This window comes from Sinohyriopsis cumingii, chromosome 3 (genome assembly GCF_028554795.1).
Source record: "Sinohyriopsis cumingii isolate HCF-2022 chromosome 3, ASM2855479v2, whole genome shotgun sequence".
NCBI lineage: Eukaryota > Metazoa > Mollusca > Bivalvia > Unionida > Unionidae > Sinohyriopsis > Sinohyriopsis cumingii.
The window spans coordinates 33,255,436-33,277,567 of NC_142963.1; the positions used below are offsets into that span (position 1 = coordinate 33,255,436).

The following is a 22,132-nucleotide window of genomic DNA, read 5'->3' on the forward strand; positions in this document are numbered from 1 at the left end:
GAATTATCACTTCATGGTCTTAGGTTAAGGTTTTTGCGCAATTTTATCTGATTTTGGTCATTTTGTTTTGTGTTTTTAAAAACAATATATATATTGTTTAACATTTCTCAAATACTTGATCAATAATAATAATTATAAAATAATAATAATAAAATACTTTTATACTTTGATTTATCATCGAGGATTACATAGCAATAGTGATATAATCTTAGTTAATGCAGAACGTATGATGTAGTCCATTCATTAGCATCTTAACTGATGAGAGTAAAGACATTTCAAATACAAAGAAGCTGGTCATATATACCAGAATAATTGAACCAACTAAGTTTGTTTCTACAACTCATTTTCTTGGTAATGTGTCAATGGAAGGCCAATCGCACAATATTGAAGTTCTTTTTAAAGGAGTTGTCCACTTCATGGAAAAGAAGATTTCTCTTGAAAAAGTTGTTGGGTTTGGCTGTGATGGGACATTAGTGATTACAGGTCTCAAAAGTGGTGTAGCAACACGGTTCATGGAGAAAAGCCCTCATTTGATCAGCATTCATTGTATGGCTCATAGTTTGAATTTGTTTACCTCTCATGCATCAAAAAACATTCCGTACCTCAAGGAAACCTTAGAAGGTACAGTTAAAGACCTATACTATTTTTTTCAATAAATCTGCCAACAGAATAGCTCAACTGAAGCAAATCCAGAACGTTCTGGACTGTCCACAATTTTAAGTCAAAGAGGTGCATGAAATAAGATTGCTGACATTTTATGATGCACTATATGCAATTTGTCAAAGCTGAGGTGCTCTCGTGAATTATTTAGAAAAGAATAACAAGACAAAAGAGTGTCAAGACTTATTGAATAAACTAATAAACTACAGATGTGTGGCATGCATGAATGGTTGGAATCCGTTAGTCTCGAGAGACGATGGAAGTGCGCCCATGAGAGATGTTCCCGGTTGGTGGTTGTGCAACGTCTGCTGTGGCTATGGAGCCCAACATGGGAGTGGCAGTCCTTGCTAAACTTAAAAGTTGAGTCGGGTGTGGGTTTGAGCTGCTTCTTCTTCCTCTGAGATCGCTTCTCATCAGCTAGCAAGCGTAGCCTTTTCTCGCCGGCTTTCATGCCAGTGATCAGAGCGTGTCGCCAGCTGGTCCTATCTAGAGCAAACATTTCCCAGGTGTTGAAATCAATGTCGAGGGCTTTCATGTCACGCTTACAGGCACCACTGAAGCGGAGATGTGGCCGTCCGATCGACCTTTTGCCAGAGGCAAGTTTCGAATAAAGAAGGTCTTTGGGGATTCGCCTGTCATCCATCCGACGTACATGGCCCAGCCATCTCATGCGACGTTGGCGGAGGAGTGTGTCCATTCTGAGAATCTTGGCACGTTCAAGCACCTCGTTGGTTGTTACTCGATTACTCTAGTTGATCCCGAGTATGCGTCGTAGGTATCGCATGTGAAAGGCGCTCAGTCTTTTCTCTTGTGAGCCTACAGAGTCCAGGTTTCACTAACGTACAGGAGAGTACTTAGCACGCAGGTACGGTACACGGAGATCTTAGTGTTCAGGGTCAGCATTCTGTTGTTCCACACTCTCCGAGACAACCTGGAGAGACTTGTTGATGACTTTCCAATCCGCTTCTTGAACTCAGCATTGAGCGAGATATTGTTGGTGATGGTAGAGCAGATGTACGTGAACTGACTGACAACCCCAAGTTCGTAGTTGTTGATGATGATGCTTGGGGTACCGCGTCCTGAGCCATCACGTCTTGTTTCTTTAAGCTGATGGTGAACCCAAACTCATCGCATGCTTTAGCAAAGCGATTCGTCAGGTGCTGTAGCTCATCTTCTGTGTGAGTGGCTAGAGTAATATCGCCTGCGAAGAGCATGTCCCTGATGGATGATTCACGCACTTTCCTCTATGCCTTCAGTCGTGCCAGGTCGAACAGTCTGTCGTCTGATCGTGTGTGCAGGTAGATCCCTTCTGTGGACTTCACACAGGCATGCTTGTGCAGGACATCGCAGAAGATGCCGAAAAGCGTGGGGGCAAGGACTCAGCCCTGTTTCACTCTGCTGAGAATGTCGAAGGGGTCGGACGTTGAGCCATCCTACTGCACTGTGTCTTTCATGTCATCGTGGAAGGACTGGAACATGATTAGCAGCTTTGGAGGGCATAAAATCTTCGCCAGGATTGTGAAGAGTCCGTATCTGCTGACCAGATGGAATGCATTGGTGAGGTCTATTAATGCCAGGAAGACTGGGTCAGTGCTGTTCTCTGGATGTCTTCCGCAGTTGCCTGACGGAAAAGATCATGTCGTTTGTGGACCTCTCTGCGCGGAACCCGCACTACGACTCTGGATACACTGAGAAGGGATACGCCCTTGTAGTTGTTCCCGTCACTTCTGTCGCCTTTGTCCTTGGCTAGGGTTATGATGTTGTTGTCTCTCATGTCCTGAGGCACTGCACCCTCATCTCAGCACTGGCAGAGAAGGTCATGAAAGTGTGTGAGCAGCACGATTCAGCTGCACTTGATGACTTCTGCTGGAATGTCATCCTTCCCTGGAGATTTACCTAATAACAGTTTCTCTAAGGCCTTCATTAGTTCTGCCTCAGTAGGTTTCTCTTCCAGTTCAATCATGAGAGGGTGGTTTTCAATAGCGATGGAGGCATCATTGTTCACTTTGTTTTCTCTGGAGTACAGTACAGAATAGTATTCCACCCAACGCTCCATCTGCTTGACCTTGTCGTGGATAATATCGCCTGCAGCAGAGTTCAGTGGTTCTTTCATTTTCTTCATGGGACCATTGCTTTCTTTATGACATCATACATGCCTCTGATGTTTCCAATATCTGCTGCTTACTGGATGCTCTGACAGAGCTAAAGCCAGTATTCACTGGCACACTGCTAACCTCTGCACTTTGCGTCTGGTAGACCTGTATGTTTGTATTGTCTTCTGGCAGGGGGATCGCTTGTATTCCAGGTGAGCACTGCGACGCTCATCTATGGCTGTCATGAGTATGGCGGAGGTAGCCTCAAACCAGTCGTTGTTCTTTGACTGCTTCTTACCAAAGATCCGTGTGGCTGTGCTGTACACAGACTCTCTGATGTGATCCCATCTCTCTTTGGTACGGCCGTTGAGAGGTTCTGAATCAAGAGGGCATACGCGAATTCCACAACCTTGTCAGGATATGGCGTCTTCCTCACATTAATGTATGGTTTACCCACTTGCCTAGAGTGGTGCATCTTCTTTGCCTGAAGCTTCGTTTTTCAGCACACCAGCGAATGGTCAGTGTCGCAGTCAGCGTTGGTGAAGATACGGATAAGAAGCACAACATTCATGGCAGACCGTCTCGTAATGATCATGTCCAGCTGGTGCCAGTGTTTGGACCGGGGATGTATCCAAGACATTTTATGCTATAGCTTTGTCTGAAAGAATGAATTGGTGATGCTGAGGACGAGGTACTTGCACATCTCTATGAGTCACTGACCGTTCTCATTCATATTCTCAATGCTGAACTTGCCAAGACAGGAAGGCCAAGAGTCATGATCGGCGCCCACTATAACATTGAAGTCGCCCAGTAATATCAAGTTCTCTTCCTTGGCAATTTTGTCGATGAGCGAGTTTAACTCGTCGCAGAACTCATCCTTGGTGTCTGCGGTGGTGCTTAGTGAGGGAGCGTAAACGCTGATCAGGCTGACAGGCTCCGTTTTGCTGTGAAGGCAGAGGGATCGCAGTCTTCCGTTTTCTTGTTGGTAGTGTTATATCATCCCCAGAAGAGAGTTCCTGACGGCGAATCCAACACTAAACTCTCTGGCTTCGTCGGCGCTCTTTCCTTGCCAGAAGAATGAGTAGTTCTTTTCTCTAAGGGACCCGGAATCTAGTAGCCGTGTCTTCTGTAGTGTGGCAATGTCGACATGCAGTCTTGCATATTCGTCGTTGATGCCTGAAGTCTTTAGAACATCGCTGATTGCCTGCAGATCATCTCAGAGCCCAGTCAGCATAGTCCGGACATTTCAGGTACCTGGTTTGATGATTGGAGGTTTCCTTGCTGGTTTTCTTTTGTTATCTCTTGGTGCAGTAATTGCAGTCTGCTTATCAGGTACTCGCGTACCTTAAGCCCTCCGTACCCAGCGAGGCAGACGAACTTTGGCGGGACGTCACCTTAATGGCTGAGGATGTCCAGCTTGAGGCGGGTGGTGGCTTTCCAATGAGACCTGTTGATCTCTCCAACCGTCGGAAGCAACCCCTGGCGTCTGACTCTACGCCAATCGAGCGGTGACTTATAACCGGTAAACTGCTGATTCCCGTGTTGTGTCGACGCTGTGAAGCGAAGCTAGAGTGCTCTCTCCTGGGCGCAGGCCTGGGCAGGGTGATATGGAGAATCAACTGTTTTCCTTGCAGCTGATTTCCCCTCTCCACACAGCTGTTGGATCCAAGGGAAAGGACAAGTCGATACGTCATGTCACCAGCGACGTCGCTGGAGTTGCCGAGATCACAATGAAAGCAATGCCAAGTCGCCTTAGGGACTCCGTCTCCGGATTTTCTGTTAGGGTTTACTCCCTTAGCCTTTCCCATGAGAGGGGATAGTCGCATGGCAGCGAATGTTTGAAGTCGGAGTTAACTTCCCCTAGATGGGCGACCACGCAAGGTTAATGAGCCCCATCTGCCCAAAGAGTCTGCTTTTGAGGCACCAGAAACTCGCCTGTCATCTCTTCTTCAGTCAGTTTAAACAGGTTCCACCGGGCTTATTTAAGCCACTCGTCAAGACCTGGAGCTGGATTTGGCTGTCAGAGGCTCTATCAGACGCAAGCCATTGGGACATTTCCAAGGGAAGTGGGTGCTTATCTCTCACATCTTCCCCCAACAATAACAACCCTTGAAACCCATGCATGAATATTATGATGGATATCATACCTCCCTCAGCACAGCTAAATATGCTTTTACAGAAATATGACTTGGTTATAGCAGCTGTCACTTGATATTTTGAATTATGCCTTACAGAAAGCAGACACGGGAAGAACCTATCACCAGACTTGTATGTCTGAAAAATTGAAACCATCTAAGGATGGAGACAAAACTTAAATCACTTACAATGGTGTTGAACTCAAGTTACACAGGAGCACATTGAAAAAAGTTTCAGATGATGTATCTAACCTTCGCCACGAGTTTGTTACAAATTTGCAGGTGGAGATGACTGCAAGATTGGCAAACAAAGAGCAGCACACAGGTGGCAACGTTTCTTGAGGTTCTTGGTCAACGTAGCCTCACATTCCTATCTTCTGTAGAACAAGAAATGTATGGTTATGACCAGATAAAAATTCTCTGTGATCATTTTGGTTAGGAGAAGAAATCAAAAAAGCTATCAGTACCCCTTGAGTGACCCAAAACATGTTTTGGCAGAGTGGTTTCTTTCTAAGACTATTATTAAAACATAAATGTACCTTAGTGACAAAGTCTGCGAACTCTGGCAGATTGTACATCAACATCATGCAGACACATTTCCAAATCTTCTTCAATTAGCATCTGTGGCAATGGCTATGACATACCAAAACTCTGACTGTAAGAGAGGATAAAGCTATCGAAATTGAACCAAAACTGCAAGAAGAAGCTGTCTGTAAGAAGGGGTCTCAACGGACTCAGGATTTCAATTGTAGGACTTCCTCTCAGATACTTCAACTTTAACAAAGCATTGGTAGAGTGGAAGATGAGGAAGAACAGAAAGCTGTTAGGAATAGTGATCATATTTGCATAGTCACAACTGCAGTCTGTCTGGATGCAGATGTATATCTGTTCCAGTTAAGAGTTAACTGTTGTAGAAACTGTATATATACTTTCCCTAATTCATTTTGAACTTTGGACTTTTCCATAAAAATTATTTTTTGTCGTCCATTAAAGGAAAATATGTGCTCTTCTAATCTTTCTTAGTTTGGATTTGTAACCAATCACAACTGAGTATGTGATACGCAGGAAGCACATAACACTTTTTTAAGATTGGCCAGAAGAATGACACTATTTGTAGTCTATGGTTTGATTATTTAATGGTTAGTGTGTAGATAGAATATTGTTATTAGAAAACATAAGACTTTGATTTTAGTTTTAAGTGTTATACTTTAATATACAAAAGACATGAGATGCATTTAATGCACTTATTATTCTTGCTATTTTTGAATACATTGAGTTTTGTTTTTACACCATACTGGAAGCCCCACCCTTATGGCTACGTTGGCCCCCTTTTTCAGATTCATTGGGGGCAAGTACCCACATTTATCAAATCCTAGATGCAACCCTGCATAAAAAGGTTGCCACCGACGTTGCAATGAAACTCGGACAGTTGCTGTGATTCATATTAGTACGTTAGGGTGGGATAAAGGTGAACTGCAGTCGTTTACTCGAACGACTTTTTATAAGAAGTCAAAAATATATAGCTTCTTAGTGTGCTTAAGTATGGGTCGCAAACAATGTTTAATATAGCGTTTATTACGGAGTGAAATATTCATAGATGTTTTGTATATGTTTAATTTAATGATTTCTTACTTGTGCGCAGTCGGTATGTAAAGATTTTGGTAATCTAAATCTTCTGGTATTAAGGCCTATATGTTTGATTGGGACTACACTACATATATTGAGTTTTCTTTTCTACGCAGATAAATACTACTGCAGGTATGATTATTGGTCACCATTATATTGCGTATTCCATTGAAAACATTTTTTGTTGATGTATTTTATTTTATGTTTATTCACTGTGAAAGAGATTGTGTGAGAATTTCATATTAAATAATTAGAGCGGTATATTATATAAATGAACAAAATTCACAGATTGATGTATATATTATTTCGAAAGAATTTATGAATATATCAAATTTTCGGACCATATTACCAGTAGAGAGCATCTAACGTTACAGAAAATATTAAGTCGCTGTTTCGTGTAAATGCATCATGCATGTTTGAAAAAGAGGCCCAAAAGAGTTTTGACTTTTCAAAGACGCTACCGTAGCTTCTTTATAATTGAATTGATATAGGAATTATCTTGGAAGCGCAACGACTTAGACTTGGCCAGTCTTATGAGGAAAAAAGTGAAAAGTCATTATATGATATTTTGCATGAAACAATAAAGTCGCTGACGTTGAGTAGGTCATCCATTGTATATAACTAAGTGAGCAGCGAATAAGGTAACGATGAGATAATTTTCAAATATAGTCCATCCAGTACCAATAAATATTATCAAATGGTTTCAGCATAAAAAGTAATGGCAGTCAGAGTTATGCATACCAATTAATTAATTTGTAATAACAAAATATATGAAGAAACGATACAAGACTCCATGAAATGTTGACATTGCTCTTTGATGTGAAGATAAAGAACTAATGTAGGCAATACTTAAGGATGGTAAAATAATTATAGGTAATTTCAAATTCAACACCAGGAATACAGTACTCTTGAGATTCTTGCATGTAAAATGAGGGGATAGAAAAACAATATTTCATGCTATATATATATATATAAAGAATACAAATCATATGGCGAATAACAATCCTTTCAAGTGCACTGGATCCAGCGAGGGATCGCATGTGTCAGGGATTGATTAAGATAAATGCGATAAACTGACAACGAACAGTGCAAAACTAGTATCTAGCCAGCATGAGCGCTGTCGACACTTTAATGAGTCTTTTTCAAAGGCAAATACAAAACATAGACAAGACAAACAAATAAAACATTTGTTTGTCTTGACTATGTTTTGTCTTTTGCTTTTGAAAAAGACTCATTAAACAGTCAGGCTAGCTAGATACTAGTTTCGCAGTGTTCGTTGTCAGTTTATTGCATATATATATATATATATATATATATATATATATATATATATATACATATACATATATATATATATATATATATATATATATATATATATATATATATATATATATATATATATATATATATATATATATATATATATATATATATATATATATTAGGACTCAATCAATGTGAAAGGTACATGCCTTTTAAAAAAAGAACTGTGTGGCCGAACTTGTCATTATGAATACTCTCAACTCGCTTGCTTTGCATAGGCACCAGCAACAGCTTCACATCCCGCGGGCGACAACACAAACCAGCCGCGGAAATACCAGCAATATATGAATCAACTCAATTTTGTCGAAATAAAATTTCGGGCTCGGGTCACTAAGACCAGAAAGTCTGAAGAACTTAATCCAAGTATCGCTGATAATGTGTTCGCTTGGAACAAATGTTTGTATGCTCCTGCATTATCCCCACATATACAAAGTAAAACATCGCATGGGCGGGCTCAGATTCATTTGTTATTGACAATTATTATGAATGGTCAGAGTCGCAATCTCATTAGTCATGAATCAAGAGTCTTTCCTGGTTGCTTACCCAACACAGCAAGAATAAATGTACACGGATTGCATGCAACCGTTGCCTGCATTTAGTTTTCAGGCAACAGTTGTTTCTCTAAAATCTTTTAGTTGAGAACATGAGTGTCCGTAATTTTTTAGTCAGTTGAAATCCTCAGCCTATACTCATACTAGACCCGGTAAAAATGCTTTGAAATTCGCCGAGGTGCAACATAAGAGGAAAATAAGTAATTTACGCGATATTTGAGTGTTTAAACATTTCCGTGAAAACCATTGTTTTCAGTGACATTAAGTGAAAGGCAACACAAATTTCTGAAAAGTTCCATGCGAATTTTGATACGTTGGAGTCAGATGTTTTGCAGTTATCCATCCACCAATATGTCTTGACCAGGACTCAACTGAAGTGATGAAAACTGGACTGGAAAACCGTCTCAGAAAAAGGTATTAGATGAAACCGATAATGTATAAATAATGGCAAAATTTGAGGAACTATCCGATTCTATATTAGACTTTGACGCGCCTTTGACGTTAGATCGAATCAAAAACAATGTTCACTATCATTCGTTCCTGATTAAAAATGCAAACCTTAAAGACTGAACAGAGTTACAAGTACATGAATCGTCACAGTAATTTCTCCCGTGTGAAGTTTTATTGGAAATTGACGGAAAACGTGTCTAAAACATCGCCATTAAAACCAATTACCATCGCGTTGACAAGGTTGGATTTGCTAAAATAGCTCATAATGTTTAGCAGTGTACAATATTTCATTGATATAAACGGAACCTAAGTATGTTTGAGGAATATTGACATTGTTACAACTATTTTATCGGGTTTTCCTGTTACAGTGATGATTACGTGAAATTATATTATCGAAATTAACATTATGGATGTATTTAATTATCATTATAATGGATGCAGAAATACGTTTGTTATTGTTCAATAATTCTGGACACCCGTCATCGCTATAATGCATTCATAGTATTTCAAGACGTAACTCTGAAAAGTCGTGGCCAGGTCCGTACTAAAATGATATTTGACAATTTAGGAGTGTCTGAAGATTTTCCTGCGGCTGAAGGGTCATCGGGAACCCACCGATGAAATAAGTATTGATTTTGGCCACAATCATGTTTCTCATGCATATCACAAGATGTTATCATTCATGGACGTGACTCAAAATGTTGACACAGTTCTGCGGATTTCTCCCAAAAGACTTCGATTTATTGCTTTCGTTGTAAAATCTGGCGATTGGTAAGCAGTCTGCGGTATATATACACTTTCCTGCTTGTGTTACTGCTCCGCCTGCTCTGAACAATTACATAAGCATTGCTGTGATTCTTTCTGTTGTTGGAAGTTGTAGGTGGTCGAATGAGGGTTATTGACGCACCAGTGGAAATCTAGTAAGGTTTTGTCAAACTAGTAATTGAACTTGTTACGTTTTCAGCTAAACTTATAATGTATTATCACGGGTCTAAAGTGGATCTTATCCACAACCAGGCTGTGAAAATAAGGAGCAAAATACAAAACGATTGCGGGCTTACATTAAGGCTTTTTCAATCACAAAGTACTGGAAGTTACTCATTATGGTTGACCCAAATACAATTTAATCAGCTTAACGTTGCCAAACAGAGTAACACCTTAGTAATATTAACGTTTCCAAGTACGAGGCGAACCAAATGCAAAATACCGGTGGAATATTTCCATTCCCTGCGGCCGTTCCAGCGTTGTTAGCTGCTACGGCTCCTGCGGTTGCAAAGGGGGCTGCGTTTCAGGCAATCGGAACGGCATGGGTTTGAAAAAGGCGATTGAAGGCCATATATCATCTCGTAAACGAATAAGGAATAAGCAAATTGCCTTCCATTAGCAGAACTTACTGACGTGTTGTGGGATCGACTGACCAGTAATTCAAACAATAATAGTGATTTTTTCTACTTGTTGATGCAATTCTGTATGAAAACCGTGTTAACCAACCCTCGTATACACTATGCGCACTTGTCCGTACAACAATTCTTGGGCGAAAAACAAAATGATCGTTTAAGACACTAAACATAGGAGCAATTAAAAGGCTTCGATATGAACGTGGTAGCGGGTCCCCACAACGCACAGTTGCAGGAGACTTAAATATTCCCCAGGCAGATATATTCTATCATCGGCTGGCATTGTATCAGCAAAAGAAGGTAATTGTTTAGAAGTACGCATGCGTCCTGCACCTGAACAACGACAGCATGTCGAACAATTTTATTTCACGATCATATTATTATTAGAAGAATTATGATGGACCCTCAATGTTATTGACACGAAAATATAATCGAAGCGGAACAACAGCTACGATTTGAAATCACCAAGAGAACCGCGTTGCTATTGGAATATACGTGTATATGTAAGGTTGTAGATGCTATTTGTGTACTTGCCACGGCAACCACTGTTTGGCCTTGGTGTAATGGTGTTCACAATAGTAACCAGCGTAGCCGGTGTTACCAGAAAACTAATTTCGTTACGTTTCACGTTCACAAATACGTGTTTGATAATAAAATATCAGTACAGTAAACATTGTTTGAGATCCATACTCAAGCACACCAGTAAGCTATGTATTTTGACTTTGTAAACAATCCTTATAGTAAACGACTACAGATCCCCTTTGTCCCAAATTATTAACCAATATGTACCATACCAAATATATGAGACTCGCTGAGGATATGGTTGGAAGATTGGTTGTCGGCGTGATTATGTTTTAGTGTTTATGGGCAACTAACTCCATAATATTACTACTTTTACCCCGTTCGTCACACGTGAGTGCATGCCCTTTGGAGCACAAAGGGCATGCACTCACGTGTGACGAACGGGGTAAACGTAGTAATATTATGGAGTTAGTAATAACATCTATTAAAACCTAAAATCTCTGTTGTGTTTCTTCTATATTTATTATCAGAAGAGGTATGAGAATACAACCATTATAACACGCACTATTTTCTAACTTTTAAATATCTCTTTTAGAGATATATGAATACAAGAAGTACACCTTGTACAATTATCTGTGTATTATGATATCCTGTAGGCGTACGAGTATTTTGCAAAGGAACAACTCTTCTTTAACAAAACAAGGAAAACACAACATGCGAACACGTTCCTACTATTAGTAATGTTCAATTAATAGATTAGAGTGCTATTTAGGGATTCGAGTGTGTTGGATGTATTTTAACAACAACCAGTGTGTTCGTTGTGTTTCCATTGTTGCTTTTTAAACTGGAGTTCTTTCTTTGGGACATCCTCGTACCTATACAAAAGACTGTAATAATAGTTTTAGAAAGAAAACGACAAGTATCCTCGGGTGTATTTGCCATACAATACTAGATGGCAATATTAATTTTCTAATACTACAAGTGTGTTGGTTGTGTTCTCCTGCCCTTATCATAGGATGTTAATATTAATTTTTTTATATTAAAAGTATATTGGGTTTTGGTCTCATTCCCCTTGCATGTATCCCATGTAATATTAATGTTCTAATATAGAAATGGGCTTGGGTGTTCTAGTACCAATACACGAATAGGTAACTAATATTCTAAAATTACGATTATGCTCAAGATTGTGTTTGTATACTACTCCAGAGGCATCGTATCTCGATTTGTCGAACAATATCCCCCCAACAAAAAAATTAAACAAGAATCAAAAGCATATGAACAGCCCTTATGATGTTGCAAAAATGTCATAATCATATTATTTGCTACTTACGAACAAAATAAGACTTATTATCTTTTACGTATTTTTATTTTCCTTTAATTTTATTCGATGTCTATCACGTCTAGTTTTTCGGTTTCGCAATTGTGGCAAGACATTGGCTAGTTAAAAAAAAAAAGAAATCACATGCATTATTTTGAAGGAAGATTGAGACATATTGTCCCACTATAACACCCTGTATTGTAATGATTGTAATATCTTTTCCCCATTTCAGGGACTGGTAGCCTAACGGGTGTAATGACCTTTCTCATTTCAGGGTTCGGTACATGTATTGTGATGGTTCTTGTTGTTGTTATAGGGTTCGGTGGTGTAATGCCTGTGATGTCCTTTGTCATTGCAGGGATCGGTAGTGTAATGGATATAATGTCCTTTTTCATTGCAGGGATCGGCAGTGTAACGGTTGTAATATCCTTTGTCATTACTGGGATCGGTAGTGTAACGGTTGTAATGTCCTTTTTCATTGCAGGGATCGGTAGTGTAATGGTTGTAATATCATTTTCCATTAAGGGATCGGTAGTGTAATGGATATAATGTCCTTTTCCATTGCAGGGATCGGTAGTGTAATGGATGTAATGTCCTTTTCCATTGCAGAGATCGGTAGTGTAATGGTTGTAATATCATTTTCCATTAAGGGATCGGTAGTGTAATGGATATAATGTTCTTTTCCATTAAGGGATCATTAGTGTAATGGTTGTAATGTCATTTCCATTAAGGGATCGGTAGTGTAATGAATATAATGTCCTTTTCCATTGCAGGGATCGGTAGTGTAATGGATATAATGTTCTTTTCCATTAAGAGATCAGTAGTGTAATGGATATAATGTCCTTTTCCATTGCAGGGATCGGTAGTGTAATGAATATAATGTTCTTTTCCGTTAAGGGATCGTTAGTGTAATGGTTGTAATGTCATTTCCATTAAGGGATCGGTAGTGTAATGGATATAATGTTCTTTTCCATTAAGGGATCGGTAGTGTAATGTATATAATGTCCATTTCCATTAAGGGATCGGTAGTGCAATGATTGTAATGTCCTTTTCCATTGCAGTGATTAGTATTATTATTGTTGTAATGTCCTTTTCCATTGCAGTGATTAGTATTATTATTGTTGTCATGTCCTTTTCCATTGCAGTGATTAGTATTATTATTGTTGTAATGTCCTTTTCCATTGAAGGGCTCGGTATTCTAATGATTGCAATGTCATTTGTGGTGCTATTTTATGATGGGATCCTTATGGCTTGGATACTGTACTTTGTCTACCACTCTTTCTCGAGCCCTATAACCTGGTCAACCTGCGGAAACTGGTGGAATACACCATTGTGCACGCGTGAGTGTAACTCATTCTCTCTCTCGCACGCAGACACACATATATGCACACGATTTCGAATTTTTGTTGAAGTGTTGTGTTGTTGTTGTTGTTGTTGTTGTTGTTGCGTTTAACGCCATTTTAGGCTCTGCATGGTGGCCAGTATTAATGGTGGAGGAAGAACCCGGGAAAACCCTGGGAAGAACCACTGACCCACAACAAGCTACTGGCAAGCTTTCTCGCATACCCACATTGGCCGAATCCTAGACTCGAACCCACGCAGACATAGGTGAGATGGCAGTGATCCGTAACGGAGAGCGCTTTAGACCACTCGACCACTCGAGGCCGAAGTGTTGTGTTATGATCCTATAAATTTATACAAGCTAGGTCACAATTTCAGAGGAGTAAACATGAAAGACTTACATAATTTGTCTTTATCAAATTATCCAGTATTTCCTCTTCGAAAATATTGCTATTTATTTTAGAATCATTTTTAAAACGGTTTCATTCTTTTTTTTGAGAGATAAAGACATGTTCTAACTTAAGAAGAAAATAGAAAATGGATATGTCATTATGTTTGCTGTTATAGTATACAATAGAAAATGTATATTACTGTCAGTGTTTGCTGTTATGGTATAAAATAGAAAATGTATATCACAGTCTGTGTTTGCTGTTATAGTATAAAATAGAAAATGTATATCATAGTCTGTGTTTGCTGTTATATTATAAAATAGAAAATGTATATCACAGCGTATCCAATTTCACAGGTAGATCATTTCTGTTTGATTATACTCATCTATTCAAGTTCATGTCATCAGAACTTGCATCCGAAAATGGTTAATTAGGTGTTAATAACGTGCATTTCTTATTTGTCAAGAAATCGTTATGGTGTGTGTGTGTTTGTGTGTGTGTGTGTGTGTGTGTGTGTGTGTGTGTGTATGTGTGTGTGTAATGATAAGGCTCTAATGGATGTTTACGTTGTGTTACTTCTCCTGACTTAACTGATCGGATTTTCCAGATTTCATTTCGAAACCAAACAACTCTAAAATTTCACTTCCATAACTACAGTCTTGCTTGCTCATATTTTCCATTCCACCAAGAGGCAATATTCGATCTAAAACATTTAGACCTGTCAAACGAATGGTTTCTTCTTCCATACTCTTTGATCAATAGGTTGGACCATTGCCAAATCACCAAAAAGGTAACTTTAAAATGAAGAAAAATCCACGTAGAGTTGAAGTTAGAAAAATAATAGTAAACTCACACAATGATTTTAAAATGCCAAGATGAATGTTAAAGCAAGAGGACGATAAAAATAAGTTCTTGAAAGAAGAACAAGACTCAAAATGCATGCTCAAGCAAAATGTATTGCTTGATACATGATGATATAATTGTTTTTCTTTTTTTTGTTTGGGGTGGAACGGTGAGTGGATGGTGTTGTTGTGGTGGTGATCTATTTTTACCCAAACAGTAGCTGATAAATCATCTCTACATGAACCATTTAAATTATTTGAAGAACTGTTGCGAGAAAGAACAATTTACATTAGTAAATGCCAATCCAAACTTGCAACATGGTTAATACTATATGTGTTAAATAAATTTATCAATATCGACCACCTATATGAAAAGTAACAATTGGCTTATGTACACACGTAACCTCAATTTAAATATCGTTTTTTGAAGAAATATCGTGTACTGAATATATTTAGTTATTATTATTATTATTATTGTTATTTTATATGCATTATTTTACAAAAAGTGTAGAATACGCGTATGTGTTGTTGTTTCCCAAAGTTTTGTTCAACGTATGATCACTGTATCCTCCTCACTTAAATTCATCGTATATCTCCGTTTTAGTTTATTTTGTGCACTATGACAAAATAATTTCATTACTGAGTCATAGATTACATATGGCTGTAAAACGGAGGAATGGCTCATTTGACGGTCATTATACCCAAGTTTTACTTGGAAACAGTTGTTGGCGCTTTCAAAAATATATACAGTTGTTCAATTCGCAGGGATCAAAAGACAGTTGGTGTATGGGGAAACCAATGACAGCAGGAAATAAAAAAAAACCGTATATGGCTATTCTATTTTACTCATGAACCAAAACGTCGCCTACCGATACATATACAAGTCTTCAATATTGGCAGTCTCCTTCATATACTTGCCATTATTGACTATTCCTGTCAAACCCAGTATCAAACTCTTAAGTACTTTGACAACTTTAATGTTGATGAACGTGACTCTATTTAGACGGTCATTCGCTTGTGGCTACTAAAGTAAAAGTCACTGGTACTGCAAAGAATCAGAATGACTCGCTTAAAAATGTAGTGGATATAAAGAATAGAAGGTAGGATGAATGCGACTTTATTAAAACAGTGATACCGAAAAAGTACACGGTTTACATAAAAACATACAGATTGCACTTTCAGATAAAACGGAGAGGGATAAAGACACCACAATTAATATCTGTTCAAGTATATCGAAAATAGTTCTCGATTCAGACGAAAGAAGCTTCCTATGCTCTAAAGATCTCAGTAAAAACTACAATAGTCTATCTAAAAATAAACCTTTGTAGCTACACCATTTTCCTTTTGATAAGATTATAATGAGAACATTGATGAAGACATGCCCAGTAACATCGACATTGACAACGATGATAACGTACTGAATTATCCGATAACTGAGGAAATCATTAAATATCTTAAAAATAAAAACAATAACAAAACCCGCTCGAATGATGATATGCTCAATGAATATTTAAAAACATATCAAATTTATTAATGCCGATGTAAATCTCCTTTTTCAACTTGATACTTGAGATAGTTTTATACCAAAATCATGGCTTGAAGACATAAGGCCATTGTATAAGCATTGCAGAGATCCTATCAAACCCCCAGAATTACCGACCGATTACTATTCTTAGCTGTTCTAGTTAGTTAGAAACGGAAACAATTATTTTGCTACTTCATTGATTTTAGCAAAGATTATATTTCGGTTTGGAGGGCGGGTCTTTAGAGAAAATTACCGACGAACCATATAAATTTCAAGTTTGTTTAAGAATTATTCTCAATTTATATAAAAATATCACATACTGTGTCAAATTTAATGGACAATAGTCTGTCTGTTTTTTAAAAATAAAGTTCATTGAAGTGTTAAGACAGGTGAAAATCTTTCGCCGATATTATTTTCACTGTTTCTGAACAATCTGGAGTGTTTCATACAAGAAAATGATTGAACTGGAATACATTAGGAACAGAAGGTTCTGACACCGAAATGTGCTTTAAATTTGATTTTACTACTTGCAGATGATACTGTATTTGAAACTGATACAGACTCTTTCTAAGAAAGCTAAATATTTCTTTCATGATCATAATCATCAGTCCCGTAGTCTGGTAGACTGTTGGGGGCACCACACAAGACCGATCAACCAGTTTCCTCCATTTCTCTCAATTTTCCGCCTTTCTCAGTGTGTCGCTCAATGTCAAGCCTGTCCACTCTCGAATGTTATCTTCCCACCTCTTTCTTTGCCTGCCTCTCGTTCCAATTCCTTGTACACTGCCTTGTATGATTGTCTTGGCAAGTCCTGATCCCTGCAATGAAAAAGGACATTATATCCATTACACTACTGATCCCTACAATGACAAAGGACATTACAACCTTTACACTGCATATCCATGCAATCAAAAAGGACATTATATCCATTACACTACCGATCCCTGCAATGAAAAAGGACATTACAACCATTACACTACCAGTCCCTGCAGTGAAAAAGGATATTATATCCATTACACTGCCTTGTATGATTGTCTTGGCAAGTCCTGATGATAGTGAGACATGCCCATACCACTACAGTTTACGTTTTTTCACTGTGATCAGGAGGTTATCGTTAGGCTTAATGGCTTGTTTTATCCTTTGCCGTATTTCGTCATTGGTGACATTGTCTTTGTATGTGACACCGAGGATCTTTCGGAAACATCTCATCTCTGCGGCCTGTATCCATTACTCTAAGTCAGATTTTACGGTCCATGATTCGCAGGCGTAGAGAATTATGGAGATCACCAGTGAGTGCATCAGTCTGACCCTTGAACTCAGTGCGATGTTTTTGTCGTTCCAGATGGGCTTCAGTTTTGTCAGCGCTTCTGTTGTCAGTGCAATACTGGAGAGTACTTGAGGCATCGATCCTTCATCTGTTACAGTTGCCACCAAAAACTTGAAGCTGTTGACTGTTGCTAGCTTCGTACCTTTGACCCTGTTGTCCGTGCTGATGCCCTTGGTGTTGTTGGTCATCATTTTGGTCTTCTCTGCACTGATTTCCATGCCGTAGGCTGCAGAGGTTTTGTCGAGGCTCTCTACTACGCTAGTTAATTCTTGCTCATTTCCTGCTAGTCCATCAAAATCGTCGGCAAAACATGATTGTTCTGCCTCCAATGCTGACCATCCCTTCACGCTTTTCAAGTGCGTCGGCCATAATTCTCTCCAGAACGATGTTGAATATGGTGGGTGAGAGCAGACAGACATGTCGGACTGCGACTGTCGTTCTGAACCAGTCCCCTATGCTGCCGTTCAAGTATACTGCACTGGTAGCCTTGCCATAGAGTTGCTCTATTACTGTGATGAAGTTGGTATTGATGTTGTACAGTCTCATGGTCGTCCACAAGGCTGCATGCCCTACCCTGTCAAATGCCTTCTTGAAATCCACGAAGACGTGGTACAGATCTTGCTGGTGTTGGATCTACTTCTCACCCAGTATCCTGAGGTTGAAGATCTGCTCTGTTGTGATGCACCCTGCTCTGAACCATGCATGCTCCTCGGCAATGATCTTTTTAGCCTGTGGCTTTAGTCTGGTCAGCAGTATGCTTAACATGACTTTGCTTGGATGGCTTATAAGACTGATTGAACGGTGGGTTTGGCACTGTTGCAAGTTGCCTTCATTGGGGAGGGTGATAATTAGTGATGGGGTTCTCTGTGATGGCAACAATCCTGTTTGCCAGAACTTGTTGAAGATGTTAGTGATGGCGCTAGTCATTGCTTCTCTCCCCCCCCCCCAGCTTGAATCAGTTCTGCTGGGATGTTGTCCACTCCTGCTGACTTCCTCTTTTTCAGAGATCTCACTGCGGCTTCTACTTCTTCACGTATGAAAGGGCGGTTGTCATTGTTAGTTGCTGGAGGGACGTTTACTACCTCTGGATCTATTGTGACTCGGTGGTTGTAAAGTTCTGCGCAGTACTCTGTCCATCGTTCCAGAATATCTCTTTCTTCTGTGAGGCAGTTTCCGGCTTTGTCCTGTAAGGAGGTAACCCGCCGTTGTTTTGTTCTTGTTAGAACTTGGACCAGACTGCATGCTTTCCTGCTGTTGTTTCTTTTCAAGTTTCCCTCAATGTCTTTGGATGGTTTATTTGGGTAGACCAAATCTGAAAAGTAAATGTCAAATTAACAAAGACAAAAAAGATAATTAATTTTTAAATCGCGTATTTGCAATCAGTTTCAATTTACATTGGGCGAAAATACTATCTATATTTATGAGGAATTTAAATACCTAGGTATTATTTTACCCCCAAATCGGAGATTATTAAAAGCTATTAAACAATCTTCAACAAGCAAACTGAGCCTTGTATCTTCTAAACAAAAGAATAAACAACTTGCACATTCCATTAGATTTACCGTTACAAATGTTCCACCACAAAGTTCTACCTATTTTGCTGTACGGATGTGAAGTTTGGGGTTTAAAGATACACGGATTATTGAAAATGTTCACACCTAATTCCTAAATTATATCACAAACTCAGAAAGAGCACGCCAGTTGCTTTCCTGTTTTCAGAATTTGCTAGGAAACCAATTGACATTCGTATTAAATGTCGCGTGATTGGTTTTGAATCTCAGTAATAAATACAAAATATTACAAGAGGTATTTTCTCTACGCGAAAACACTAACTGCATATCAACTGATGAGATTTATTTAATAACCTGTAAAAAATGTAGCATGCAATATGTTGGACAAACACTACAACAAGTTTCTAAGAGAATGAATAATCATCGCTTTCATATAAAGAATTATAGAGATCCTCAGTTTTTCTCTAATGTTTCAACACACTTTAACACCAATAATCACTCTCTACTTGATTTTTCTTTTATGCCAATATATATTGTGCATGGTGACATGAATAGACTCATAAAAGAAACTTATTAGATTCATAAGTTAGATACTCTGTGTCCTAATGGACTTAATGCTAATGCACTATATAAAATTGCTTAATTTAAACTGATATATTGTATATCCTTTATACCAATATAATTTTATGTATGACTGTTTGTCTCTAGTTTATTTTATTATTTTACTAATTCAAGTTTCATTAGAGACTCGTGTATCTTTTAGATCCTGTCATATATCATTGTTATGATGATGCATATCATTTATGACGTTACGCAATGACGTAATTGTTGTTTTAAAATAAAAGACGTCATCCGTTACTTTCAAAACATTTCGTGCCTGAAGAAGAATACATTAAATGCGAATCTAGTTGCACAGAATTTTCGGCGTTTGTGTTGTTTTTAAGCACAATTACGTGTTATATATATATATATATATATATATATATATATATATATATATATATATATATATATATATATATATATATATATATATATATATATATGTATGTATGTATGTATGTATGTTTGTGCGTGTAACACGTTACAATAATTGATCTTCACAATCTACTGTCTTTTTGGTTTACATCATGCGATAATAATGGACCCTTCCATTGGTTTTGTCATGTATCTGTTTGTACACCAACATGATTACGTGTTTTACATCATACGATAATAATGGACCCTCGCATTGGTTTTCTCATGCATTTGTTTGTACACCAACATGTTTTATAAGTACTCTTTATAGAAATTGGCACATAACATAATGTGAGTATTATGCTGTTCTCATACGTCGCGTGCGTGTGGCCTGGGATTTCAATATCAATAAACGTTCTGAACGATAAAGGAAATCTGCCAATCACAATTTATAATCATCGTTGTGAACAGGTGAACATTGAATAAATATGACCATTAGAACAAGACTGTCTTCATTTACCATGCATCATTAAATTCCGTTCTCATATTTATTTATACCATTCGTTTGAAGAGGATGTGCAATATTTTTTTAAATATGCAAACTATTATAGACAAAGAATAAGTCATTCTAATATAAGCATATAATAAGTCATACTATTGTTTATTCAGATCTCCTATAGTCACTTTACGATTTTGATATTCTGATCTCGCATCTGATTCTTAGTTAATGTAATATCAGTCAAAACAATTAGGTAAATAATTAAATTAAATAGAGTAAAAGTAAAACGAGTACTAGTGTATCTAACGATTATTGCATCTGTTGAAAAGCAAACGAATGAAAACTATAAAGTTTGGAATAATGAAACAGGCATTATGTTGTTGTTGTTGTTGGGTTTAACGCCATTTTTCAGCACACGATAGGCTATGCATGGCGGCCAGTATTAATGGTGGAGGAAGAACCCAGGAAAACCCCGGGAAGAACCACCGACCCACGAGAAACTACTGGCAAGCTTTCTCACATACCCACATGGGCCGAATCCTAGACTCGAACCCACGCAGACGTGAGATGGCAGTGATCGGAGAGCGATTTAGACCACTCGGACACTCGGGGCCCCTGAAACAGGTATTAAAACAACCAATGAGCATGATAATTCTGATAAAAGAATTTTAAGTCCACATTACCTATCTCTTACATCTAAAGGTGAGAGACAATGCCACTTGCACTAACCATCGCTCTATGATGAAAAACGTTATTTAATGGATACAATAAACACATTACTATACGGTTATAATAGTTAACAGTGTATTTCATTTTTTTGGTGAATATTTAAATACTTTCATCTCTTATTGCAATAGAAGACACAGCTTTATTTTCTTTCAAGAATAATATTTCGTAGGCTACTGTCGTTTGAACAAATTGCTACTAAAAACCAAAATATTCCTCCAAAGTATTTTGTTACTGTGGTGTCTTTTTTAATTTTATTTTGTGTGCTTGACCTTTTTTCATGATTGAGGATACATATTTGGTACGTACCCGTTCTTTGTATTGTAGTAAGCTATAAATAGTTTGTTTTGTTTAGATTTGGGCTCAATATCCAGCCTTGATTTCTAATTTTTGGGGGCAGGGCATATTTGCATTTCTTCATTTCTTTCGGAAAGGGGCTCGCTTATTTATAAAAAGAAGTGCCCATGTACAAACTTAAATATGAAATTAACATAATTGTGGTATACATCGTGGATAATAAAGTAATTTTCGGCAGACGTGATGAGATATCTATATTGACTCAACCATGTTAAATTTATAAAATAACCCCTTAACTTTAACATGAAGGCCGCCAACTTGAACTTTCAAAGTCATTTGGTATCGCAATGCCAAATCAACCGATTCCATCCTGGCTTTATATCACCAGGTTAGTAAGGATGTGTGTTGGATTGTGATTAAGTGTATTTAGTTTCCATATCGACCCACAAGGGCAAACCTATGGACGTTTTTATCATTAAAAACACATTAGAGCCCATAGCGACTCAATCCAAGATAGCCGGAGAGTACTTTCTCGAATAACCTCAGAGTAGATGTGCACGGTATTACCGCTATACCGTTTGACTGGTGTATATTTTTCGTCGTATGTACCAGAGTACTTTTTGCCTTCATCGGTAGTTCT

General features: G+C 38.2%; 1 protein-coding gene across 3 annotated transcripts in view; it reads left to right on the plus strand.

Moving 5' to 3' along the window:
• The window catches only part of LOC149802655 (sodium- and chloride-dependent glycine transporter 1-like), a 56,831-nt gene that overhangs the window by 18,786 nt on the left and 15,913 nt on the right, over window positions 1–22,132 (plus strand). For 2 of the 3 annotated variants that reach the window (XM_089952017.1, XM_089952015.1), the window contains exon 3: window positions 13,266–13,418. The exons of the other annotated variant lie outside the window; for it this stretch is intronic. In XM_089952017.1, coding sequence (XP_089808143.1) covers window positions 13,266–13,418 — 153 coding nt within the window. The remainder of the gene's footprint in view (window positions 1–13,265; window positions 13,419–22,132) is intronic. 3 annotated transcript variants of the gene reach the window in all.